Source organism: Poecilia reticulata, linkage group LG11 (genome assembly GCF_000633615.1).
Source record: "Poecilia reticulata strain Guanapo linkage group LG11, Guppy_female_1.0+MT, whole genome shotgun sequence".
Taxonomy (NCBI): domain Eukaryota; kingdom Metazoa; phylum Chordata; class Actinopteri; order Cyprinodontiformes; family Poeciliidae; genus Poecilia; species Poecilia reticulata.
Window position 1 is genome coordinate 6,212,922 of NC_024341.1, and position 11,685 is coordinate 6,224,606.

Genomic DNA, 11,685 nt, shown 5'->3' on the forward strand with positions numbered 1-11,685 from the left:
TCATATGCTCGCTCAATATCAAAAAATATTGCCACAACACTCTCTTTGTTCACTTGAGCCTTTCTAATTTCATGCTCTAAACATAAAACTGGATCTATGTTGCAAATGTTGCACATTTTGATAGTAGCTCTTTGAAAAATTACAATAAGTTTGATAAGAAGTTGTTCACTTGTGGTATGAAAGCCTGTCTCTTGTACGGCTACACTGTTTCCTCAGGCTCCTTTGGAAAACTTCCCTCCGACTGACTTGTTTTTCCCCTTGTGTTCAGGCATTGCCTCCATGGTGGTGTCTTTCCTGGTCTCCTTGTTCTACAACACCATCATAGCCTGGGTGCTCTGGTACTTCTTTAACTCTTTTCAAAACCCGCTGCCGTGGAGCCAGTGTCCTTTGAATGCTAACCAAACAGGTGAGGGGGAAAAAAACCCAATCTTATGTTATCTATGATATTCCTACCAGCCATAAAGCCGTTCTGAGATTCCTCTATACTATCACTGAGAACGTTTTTGATTTATTTATTTTTGCTAAACAACTGGCTAAAATTTTGTAATCACTGTTAAGTAAAGAGATGGGGCGCCAATTATCCAAGATTAATTCATCCTTCTGAGGTTTTGGGATTAGAGTAATTCAACTTTGACAAAGTGAAGGGGGAAGTCTTTCATTACTAATGCTTTCAATAAACACAGAGTGTAAAAAGGGAGTGAGTTCTTCTGAGAACATCTTATATAGTTCTGATGTTAAGTCCATCTGTACCAGGGAATTTATTGGATTTTAGACTATTAATAACTTCTTTAATATTGTCAGGCATGATAGGAGAGTCACATAATATTTTGTTTTGGTCCCCAATTGATTTTGTGTCACTTAAAGAGTTGAAGAAATAATTAAGTTCCTCAGGAGAATGTCTATCATACAATGGTTTATAAAAAGTTTCACATGTATTGGCAATCATTTTTGGGTCATCAATAATTGTGCCACTAGAATTAAGTTTAGTAATATCATTTTTTATTTGTCTTTGTTTTTCAAGTTTAAAGAAGTAGTTAGAGTTTTGTTCCCCCGCTTCTAACCATTTGGCCCGTGAACGTATAAAGGCTCCTCTTGCTTTATTAATCTAAATCTGATCGAGTTTAAGCTGAAGGGTTTGTAACTTGACTCTCTGTTCAGAAAAATTTTCAGGAAGAGTAGAGGATAATGAAATCAACTCAGAGACCAAGCAGTTTTCCTCCTTTAAGCTATTTTTTATTCTACTTGCTCCAGATTTACTTAAGATTTTTCTTAACTCATATTTTAAGAGCTCCCAGTAACGTCCATAATTGTTTTCAGATTGTGCCAATTTATGGAGCTCTGTAATTTTGTTTTTAACTGTAAAACAGACAAATTTGTCATTAAGAAGGGAGTTATTCATCTTCCAATATGCAGGGTTCCTTTTAGTAGTTCCATCAGGGGAAATACAAACCTGTAACAAAATGCTTATGATCAGTAAGGGGGGCTTGAATAATCTCAGCTTTGCAATTTGAATATTGTAAGGAGTCAGAAATTAGCCAGAAATCGATTCTTGAGAGTTGCGAACCAGTTTTGTTTTTCCATGTAAAGTTAACTGTGTTTGGATTAATTACCCTCCAAATATCTACTAAACTTCGCTCATTCATAAAGTCAACAATCTGATAATTTAATCCTTTCCTGCTAGGCCATCGGTCAACCTCATTATTCACAGTAATGTTGAAGTCTCCTCCTAAAATTATTTTAATATCATTAAACTTTTAATAAGAGCATCAATACTTGAGTTGAAAGTTTCAAACAGCTTGACATTTTCCTTGAGGTTGTTGTAACCATAAATGTTACCAAGAAGAAAAAGAGAATTGTTAAAAATGATCACTGTGAAAATATAGTGTCCAGGGGGGTCGGCTTCGGTGAAGATAATGCTGCCATTAAATTTGTGTTTCAGAGTTAATGTACCTGCTGCACGGTGAGTTCCATGGGCCATCCACAGCTCTTCTCCACACTGAGCTTTCCAGAGCTTATAGTCATTATCATTGGAATGAGTCTGAAGGAAACAAAAATCAGCACAATTTTTTGTAAACAGAAATAAAGCTTTTCTTTTAGTGATATCCCTCAGTCCTCGAGCATTAACTGAGAAGAGTTTTAAAATAGTGAAGAAAAAACAAACAAGTGTCTGAGTTTTAGTAGAATTTAACTGAGAACATAGAACTTTTCCTCCATATTTGGTTGAAACGGGTCCGACGAAACAGTTATTCAATTTTCTTGCCGTCCACAAAAGCACGACCTCCTACAAAGTATGCGATCTTCTTATCCTTGCGGGCTTGTTGAATTATTGGCCACAGCCGGCTCTGTTTCTCGCGATCTTCCACAGAGAGATCCTCTTTGAACAGATTTTTTTGCTTCAGGTAGCCAGAATTCTTAGCCATTTTCCAGATCAGATTGCGAAAATGCTGCATTCGGGGCTGTGGTTTGTTCGGAAGTTTTCTTCCAAGCCGGTAGAGTAATGGTCTTTAACTCTTCTGGTTCTTTAACGTGGCCTGTAATATCTTCCCGGGACAAATAAAAAGTAGCAGAAGGGACTGCACATGAAAACGTGTCGTTTATGAAACGGACTACCGACTCGTAAACACACAACCAAAACTACCAGCAGATGGCGGTATTACCCCGTGGAAATGGCTCAAAATAGTCCAAATAGTTTGGGTGGCTCAACCCTTTTACAATCAGGCTCTCCTTATAAAGTTTATAGATACGTTAATGATCTTTTAACACTTCGTCATAAACAACTGTTTATTATGCATTACGTAAGTGACGTTTAATGCATCACTGCTTCAGTGATGAGACTATATGCCAAAAAAATTACAAATGTTTGTTGTGCTCACAAGGTAGTTTGAAATGAACAAATATCATTTGGCAAGATACCAGTAGATTTTACCTTCTCATCCTTAAATACTAGAATTATTTATAAAGTGCTAAGAGAAAATGTATATATTTATAAACTATTTGTTAGCAACCTACAATAAAGTAGCTTTATTCTAAAGTAGTATCCTCTTTTCTTAATTTCCTTCCTTCTTACAGAAAGTTTGTCTTGGAGTAGGGATGTAAAGCCCATGTTTGATCTGTCTTGTCTTTATTTTGTACATTAGTTTGTGGTGATTTTTTATCCTAAAGATATCAAACTTAGGATATCTTACAAACAAAATGTTAACATAAAGTCTTTAAAATATATATATTGTAGCAGGACAACTCATAGACTAGTAAATACATTATTATTGTGAGAGAACATAATTTTACAAGAAAGCGATATTACAGGCCACGTTAAAGAACCAGAAGAGTTAAAGACCATTACTCTACATCACAGGTGTCAAACTCCAGTCCAGGAGGGCCACTGCCCTGCAAATTTTAGGTGTGCCTCTGCTGACCCACACCTGAATAGAATAATTAGGTCCTTAGCAAAGCTCTGGAGAATTTATCTACACAAGATACAAACACTGCAGTGTTTTGTATCCGCCACATCTAAACATTGCAGGGCAGAGGCCCTGCAGGACTGGAGTTTGACACCCCTGCTCTACATTGACATGACGACATACTTTATGTTAGCCTCTGATGTAACAGGGTAGAATAATTAATATTTTATTTGCTTAAATTTGTGTTAAACCCTGGTTAGTCATGTGACACTGCCATGCAAATTTTATGCATTTCACTTCTTTGATGAAACCAGTCATAACCAGAAAGCTAAAACATATCAACTATTTGTGCAAATTGTTAAACATGTTGCTATGGTAATAATTCCCTTTCAAAGGAGTGGACTGGTGCAGGGAAACGGGTTGAATTGAAAAAATGGACTGGAACACATTGACCCATTAAAGTTCAGAGAAGCCTGTGCCTATTTGGTAGGTTTGGCATGATGCTAAACTTTGGATGGTTGTAGTTACTGTACTGTATAATCAATAGTGAGTTATATTAAAATCATGATAAATGAACACACAGAAGACAGATGAATAACTGAACAGAGAATTTATTTTGTGAAGATTGTTCACTTCTTTGCCGCCTCCTTTTGGAGCTTCATCACCTCATGCTTGATGATCTTGTTTCTCTACACAAATAAAAAAATAATGCATTGATTAATGTATTGCTTCAAAGTTATTAACTTCCTCTGCACATGTTCAAATTAATAATTCATAAGCTTCTGTTGGCGAAATCACACAAACCACGGCAGCATGAAGAAACCATCTTCCTCACCCGTTTTAAACTACATTACACAACAGTTTGCACATGTTTAAACTTATGCTAAATATAAGTTTGACCGTTTACATAAAAATACATTGACAATATCAAAGTCTTAGTGGAAATATTTAAAATAAAAGTGGGATTCTGCTTTCAGAAAACATCTGATAAAAGCATTTTCAACAGATCAGATCTGTTGGAATGTTTTACAGCGTTTATGTTCTGAGGTTCAGATTAAAACCAACAACTTACTTCAATTCTTGATCAATCACTGCTTATGGATTTGACTTTGAACAGCCTATCTATATATGTTGTGGCAGTTCAAGGTTTTGAAACCATAATCAAAACGAGGCAATTCAAAATGTATTATTTTTTTAGTCTGATTTCATTGTTTTTGATTACATTCATGACTCTGCTGTTAACATTTTCAGAAATCTGCTTTCCCAGACTGAGAAGAATCAGTTGCTCAGTGGTAATTTACATAAATAATGTGGTTTGTGAGCATAAAGTGGAAACGCAGAATGGACTAAGGTTCCAGGAAGTTCTATAAAAACAGCTTTCAGGACCTCACTGTGAAAATGTGTGTTTTGTGTCACTAATCTGAACTTCCTAATTGAGGTGGCTTCTGTCTGTTGTACTCACCATCCTTTTGGCCTTCATCACCTTGTAGCGGTCAAAGTCAGACATCTTGGCCCTCTGTGAACATGAAGATTCATAGGTCAGAGACAGAACTTATTCTTCATGTCAAAAATTCCCTCTTTTCAACACTCAAATATCCAGACTTTTCCATTTTTTTAAAGTACATATTTTGGCTTTTAATATGGAACCTGGAAAATCCTGCAAACGGTGGAAGCTGATCAACAACATCAACTCACTTTAGCATCGTTAAACAACTCAAACTGAAAATGTTCCAGTGCTTTCCAGGTCTCAATCATTTAAAAATGATCCCAACAGACTCACGGTGAAGCAGATTTATTTAACATACACCCCTACAGGTTTGTTAAACTTCCACCACTCCAAAGACCTTTTTACTTTTCCCAACAAGTTGATATATTTTTCTAACTACAGGTTAGGAACTATTACGGATAAATTCACTGAATATCTATTTGAGAAAAAAAAAATTAAAATGAATACTTTAACAAAATACCTGAGATTAAAGATGAGATTAACTCGCTGTTAACTTTAATTTGGTGAAATAAAATGGAACGATGGACAACATTTATTGTGATAAATTTCTCATCATAAGAATTTAGTTGTCACAATAAATTACAACTAACGCCATCGAAACCCCTAAAACTGTCTGTTAATTTTACCATTTTATTTCTACTTTGTTCAATGAGTGTGTCAATAAATACATGTACATTTGAAAATATGACTAAATGCCGTTACTATGTGCAGCTCATTACACTGCTTTGTGTGACTGGTGTCCTAAAGAAGCGCATTACACATGTGTGGTTCTTAACATCTTTATTTGTGACTGATAAGTAGTCAGTCATACAGCTACCCAAAAAACAAGTAATAAAAATCATTATTACAATAGTACCACATAAAATCATGATAAAACTATAAGTCCATTTCGCCCACCCCTAATAATATTAAAACAGAAAGGAACTTTTAAAAAAAACAACAAAACAAAGACAGATTGTGACATGATTTTTACCTTCTGTCTGGCCTCGATCTTCTTGGCCCAGCTGCTCTGAGACCACTTCTCGTTGACTTGGGCCTTCTCCCAGGCTCGCCTCACAAACTTCTGCCGGGCACTGGGAACCATCACACACATTAGGAAACACACAAAGTCTTTCTACATTAAAACATGTCAGACAGTGAAAAGGGGCCCTGAAAGCTACCTACATTTATTTGGAAGCCAACAATAACCTGCTGAAATTCTCATAAAAGGATGTCAAATAGTGCAGTTCAAAACTATAAAGCAAGATACATAGTGCTGGCGAAGGCAGTCACAATGTTTTCATGAAACAATCTTGTACTATAACATTCTCTCACAAACACAGAACGCAAATTTTTGGTGAAAGAAAACTAAAGCAGTGATTCTTGAGAATAGGGACAAAACAGGTCCTATGGAAAAACACAAAATTTGAATAAAATATAAACAAAATATTATTTTTTCAAATATCTGACTAAACTAACCTGGGTCATGTGAGCACAACAATGTATATTTTCCAGGTATTTGCTGAATATTTTTTTATTTTAAACATTGTAGTCGGTGGATTATGCCTGTAAAAGCCCTTGTCCAGAAGCAGAACTCAATAAATTATAATAGTTTAAAATAATTAAAGAAATACTAAAATTCTATATTATGACAATTAAGTATAAGTAGTCATATAAATAATTATAAAGGTATCAATATATTGAATTAAAAATCATTTTTATACATTTTCCAACTCCATTGAAATTTGTCCCTAGTTTTTGTCAACACCGTCAGAAATTAAAAGAATGTAAAAAAAATCAGGCATTATTGGGGGGCACCAGAACTTCTGAGGACCCCATGACCTCTTCCTTTGCTAAGAGGGCTAGTTAGCTCTGGTTGGCTTATGTTATTCTTCAGTTCTTTCTTCTTTTTATTCCTAAGTTTTTTGTCACAACCATGATGTGTCCACACCATAACTGACAATTTACAAAACTTTGATGAAATTTTGTGAAATAAAAGATTAATTTTGGTATAATGTAAAGATTTCATGGACCTGATGAGCTACAATATGGCCTCCTTCAGAATAACATCATATAAATAAATTGAGATAGTTTGGCTTTTTGTCAACTCCATCAGTTTTTGTGACTTTTCAGTGAAATTGTTGTCAAATCTCACTTAAATTGCAATTAATTAATTTTAACGTATTTTACATAAATTGCATTACTTCACATGTATCAAGTTTTTCATTTTACTCACTAGTTTGTCACCACCTTCAGTTCTGTGTCAACTCCGTCAGATGGACTTTTTGTTGTTTTTTGTTTTAAATAATATTTATTTTGTTTCTTGAGAAGCATTTGTCTGCAAATGAGTAAAAATATCACTAATAGGGTTATTAAAAATTATTTTTTATTTATTTTTGTCAGATGGTGATGACAACGTTCTAGGTCAAGTCGATTAAAAATGTAATTTAAAAGAAAAATGTTGCAACTCGGAGCCTGCACCTTAGCATCTTTACATTTCCAAAACATTATTTGTCATATTTGCATACATAAGGTTGAGAAATAACAAAAAAAAATTATGGGAAAATTAAAACCCATTTTGTCCCTATTCTCAAGAATCACTGAAAGATGCAGTCGCAGTAATTTTCTGCAGTGTTTGCAAAACAAAGCTGACATGTGGTTGAATCTCATTCTTACTCTGCACCCATAATGACCGAATCTTCAATTTTAAGTACAGAGGTGTCTGAGCTCACCTGTGAGGAACTTTGATGACATAGTCCGTGAGCTGCATGCATTTGAAGGGCATGGCTTGCCTCTTCACACCTGTGCAGGGACCGTCAACAAGCGCCTGGAAAGTGTAAAGGCGAGTTTAAGTTGATTAAACTGTAGCTCTGCCCCAAGTCAATAATGCAAAATCTTCCAACTACTTACCCTGTTTTGGTCAATAACATCGACAATGGCCACCAGCTTGCCAGCATGGGGACCAAAAGATATGTAGGCGACACGGCCGATCTCTACAAAGCGTTTGAACACCTAAAGAAAAAATAAAAATGCAGACACAACTCAGTCTGAGTACATGATATTATCCAAACCGACTGCATGAAAATGAATCAACTTATGTCATGACAAGCAGACAATATTATAGTGCGCGTATAACAGCACTGTACAGCTTAGCTGGCGTCGCTAATGCATCGTTTTTAACACCAGCAAAATACAACTGTGAACCTTAAAACAAGCAACTCAACAGGAAAACACACGCTTAATGAAACTGAAGTTATACATGCATAAATAGTGTTCTTCAAGCCATCACCGGATAGATTTGGGCCTACACGGCCTGATAGACCACGTTGTGTTGCGGATAGTAGCCGACAAACTTCGACACGGCAACAAAATTCCTCACAGACTAACCAGACTTTACAAAACGTCTCATTTGTAGGTTTATAAGCATCTAAGTAAAGCGTGTGGAAACTTCGCCGATGTGAGAACCTCTAAATAAGGCGAAATTCAAGTTAAAATTTCTCCGTCTCTCATGGCGAACTCACCATGATGGCAGTCCGGGAGCAGAAAGGACGTTACAGCTTCCGCTCGGCGCTCATACGACTTCCCTTCGCTACACGCATGCGCAGTGAGATAATCATGAAGTTATAGACAATAAAGCGTTTATAAATATGTACACGCACCGTGACTGTTGATTATAGTTGAAAATACAAAACTAATAACAAAATTGTCATCTTGGTGTATTTAATATGTGTTATTTACACCCTGGAACGGCTTAATCAACATATGGCGGCGTAATACTTTTGTTGCCTTCATAGGATATAAGATGATTCCAACGTCAGCAAAACTACTAAATTCAAACCTAAATAGGGGTTGATAGCTACAGTTAACCGAGGAATAGTTTCTAAGTCAAAGGGTTTCGTTAAAATAGAGAGCCTGTTGACTAGCACAACGTCAAATTGAACAAGAGTATTTGTGTTTACAATATTCCGTCGGTCCCTAAAGGCAGCACGAAGGTGTGGTGAAACCGAACAAAGTGCGGAAGTTCATTTCTAGCAACAGGACGAGCGAGGTTTCTGCTCTCAAGCTAACAGGTCTAATTTGTTGACATTCTTAACAACTATTTGTTAAAGGTATGTAGACGATCTTATTTTTAACTCATTTGTGATTATTTCAATTCCGCGTTGGGTCCAAAACTGTTAAGTTACATTTCGAAATATTTTACTTACCAAAAACATAAGGAAGTGAAAAATAACATTTTTAAAGTAAAAATGCCCAAATTTTATGTTTTAGGTAGATCTGAGATATATTCTTAAAAGAACGAAAGCGGAAAGTCGAAAGGTTTTTAAGGCTTCCAACTACAGGAAGTGAAAACAAATATGGCGTTTTAAGGAGTGCCTCGTTTGTTGCGCAGCTGAAATTTTCTAAGCGGTTTTTTCGTACAGAATGTTTCCATAATTTAAAAAAAAATCTGTTCAAATATTATATAATCAAACGCAGACACATTAAAGGTAGCTAAGGTGGAATAAAATGTTATTTAGTTTTTTCTCAACCCACTTCGCACCGTTTTATAATAAATGTAATTAAAAGTAAACTATAGAAGAAGCATATACTTGATGCTTTCCCCCCTATAATTTCTGTAAAAAAATTGCTTCAAATATGTTATTCTTTTATCCTTATTTAATTCCCATAAAATGTATCTTGTATTTTCCGTGAGCGCTTGAAAACCGCAGTCACATTCCTCTTACGCACACAATCTTGCCAAATAAAGCTGGCTAGGTTCTGAAACTTATGCTGTTAAAAAAAGACTTCTACCGTTTATGTTAATTTTATATTTTCTCTGAAGAACTTTTTTTGTTTATTCGTGTTATTGTAGATTTGTTTCTACTGACTATTACGATTTTATATAACACTACTTAAAAGTCAAAATTGCGTAAGACTAACATGGATACTTTCTGAGCTGTTTTAATTAAAATTTAATTGACTCTGCTTAGATTCATCATTTGATTAAGTTATTCTTTATTTTTAATGTATTTATGGTGTTTCTGTTTACAATATTCCTTCAGTCCCTGAAAGCAGCACGAAGGTGTTAAGAAACCGTTCCAAGTGCGGAAGTTCATTTTCAGCAACAAGAAGATCGAGGTTGGTGTTCTCCAGGTAACAAGTTTAATTTATACAAACACGCCAATGTGGATTTATTACTCTTATTTTCATTAGTTTAAATCGATGCAGAAATACTGACAATAACACACTTACAAAATAAATCCAAAGTTTGTGTGTGTGTGTTTGTGTGTTGTTTAACACACACACATAGTATATTGTTAAAATATACTATCATTATGAAATAATTTTATAAAGTCTATTAAAATTGGCCTATTTTTTAATGTTTATTTTTTATCAAATTATCTTTGTATTTTATATGTATATCCATATTAGAAGAATATCTATTTATTTGCTTCTTGTTGTTTAAATTGACAGCCAGAATGGAGAAGTGTCAAATGTAAGTACCAGTTTTCTCTTAAACTTGAGGTTTTGTAAACTGATATGAAAATCCGTCAGTGTGACTTTAATTGTGAGTCATACAAATAGTTTCAGTATGTGACTAGTCTGAGTCAGTCTGAAAAATATTCCACCACAGCCGTCCCTTAGAGGTTATCAGGATTATTTTTTAACATGTTATTTTTACAAATAACTAAGATTCGGCAGTTATTTTTGCTATTTTGTTTATTTGGTGTAGTGGGTCATATCTTGTGAAAGGGAATTATTCAGTGTGTTTGCCCTTGGATAAATAAGTAGAAAAGTGAAAACACACTTTTTGGCACTAGATAATGGGTGGAGAATATTATGACAATTGGCTGCTGATAGTATTGGAATAATAGACTCAAGTTTAAAATTTCTTCTAAATATGTCTTTGAATATGAATTGCATAGAACGTATCAAGTGGAATTAGATTTGCAAAGTAAACTTGAAGGAGAAAGCCCAGAAATGTCTTAGGAGTTCTGTGTGTAGAACCATGCGTGTTGATGTAGTTCGGCATTTAATTTGAAGCAGCCTTGGTTCTTCATTTGGAGCTGTTCCTGGGACGTCAATCTGGGAAGAAGCCTCTTGCATAACTGATGACAAGATACACAATCTGCCCTGAATAAAGTCCTCAGGATAACCCCAGGAGGGGATAGATGACCCCAGGAGGGGATAGATGACCCCAGGAGGGAATAGATGACCCCAGGAGGGAATAGATGACCCCAGGAGGGAATAGATGACCCCAGGAGGGAATAGATGACGCCAGAGTGACCCTGTTTCAGCTGGGACCTGACCCCGGATCAGTACGTTCTGGGAATCTGTTGCGCTTTTCATGGCTGAAATGTTGTGGACTCAAGTCGTTTGGCTCTTCTTCTTCTACAAGGTACAGAGGTGAAATAAAAGGACCTTCCGGCTCTTAACACCTTAAAGGTAAATGGATTTTGAATATTTGCACTACATTGTTCCAAAATACAAGCCGATGACAGAGTGTCTGAAAAGTAAACGAAGATAAGCAAATTCTTGTGCTGACAAGTTCTAGTTGGGCATGGATCACAAACCCCGGGTTTCATAAGGAGTGAGAAAATGTATCTGATCAAGTGAAAACATGAGGGATCCAACCCCGTAGGATCAAATGATGGATCAGTCTCCTGGAGGATGAAGATGAATCAAATTCTTTTGGACTATGTACCATAAGGTCTGGTTAAGTTTGCTCATTTTCCATATCATAACTTTGCTCACTTACTGAAACTTGGATTAGCGTGTTCTTGTTTGTTGTAAAGACTTCAGCTAATGTATATTATATAT

General features: G+C 35.6%; 3 protein-coding genes across 4 annotated transcripts in view; 2 read left to right on the top strand and 1 right to left on the bottom strand.

The window, feature by feature from the left end:
* Positions 1-2,608, top strand: part of LOC108166736 (sodium-dependent dopamine transporter-like) — an 8,920-nt gene extending 6,312 nt beyond the window's left edge. The window contains exons 2-3 of the mRNA XM_017307633.1: positions 269-406; positions 1,940-2,608. Of these exons, the coding sequence (XP_017163122.1) occupies positions 269-406; positions 1,940-2,073 (272 nt within the window). The 3' untranslated portion in view covers positions 2,074-2,608. The remainder of the gene's footprint in view (positions 1-268; positions 407-1,939) is intronic.
* A 1,383-nt stretch (positions 2,609-3,991) lies between these two features.
* On the bottom strand, positions 3,992-8,484 carry rpl14 (ribosomal protein L14). Its single transcript, XM_008421456.2, has 6 exons — positions 8,406-8,484; positions 7,795-7,896; positions 7,617-7,711; positions 5,879-5,978; positions 4,861-4,914; positions 3,992-4,087 (listed from the first exon to the last, which is right to left on the bottom strand). The coding sequence occupies exons 1-6, from the start codon at positions 8,406-8,408 to the stop codon at positions 4,028-4,030; spliced, it is 414 nt and encodes a 137-aa protein (XP_008419678.1). The 5' UTR covers positions 8,409-8,484; the 3' UTR covers positions 3,992-4,027.
* A 391-nt stretch (positions 8,485-8,875) lies between these two features.
* Positions 8,876-11,685, top strand: part of LOC103472078 (uncharacterized) — a 6,274-nt gene continuing 3,464 nt past the window's right edge. Inside the window, exons 1-3 of one of the 2 annotated variants that reach the window (XM_008421457.2) lie at positions 8,876-8,993; positions 9,927-10,017; positions 10,339-10,360. In XM_008421457.2, coding sequence (XP_008419679.1) covers positions 10,344-10,360 — 17 coding nt within the window. In that variant the 5' untranslated portion in view covers positions 8,876-8,993; positions 9,927-10,017; positions 10,339-10,343. The remainder of the gene's footprint in view (positions 8,994-9,926; positions 10,018-10,338; positions 10,361-11,685) is intronic. The other variant, XM_008421458.2, reaches the window with a different exon arrangement.

Excerpts from the sequence above, each read along its gene's own strand:
- rpl14 (XM_008421456.2), bottom strand. Across the intron at positions 7,712-7,794 it reads ATGTTATTGACCAAAACAGG|GCGCTTGTTGACGGTCCCTG; the intron begins GTAAGTAGTTGG and ends TACACTTTCCAG. Across the intron at positions 4,915-5,878 it reads AGATCGAGGCCAGACAGAAG|AGGGCCAAGATGTCTGACTT; the intron begins GTAAAAATCATG and ends TCATGTTCACAG.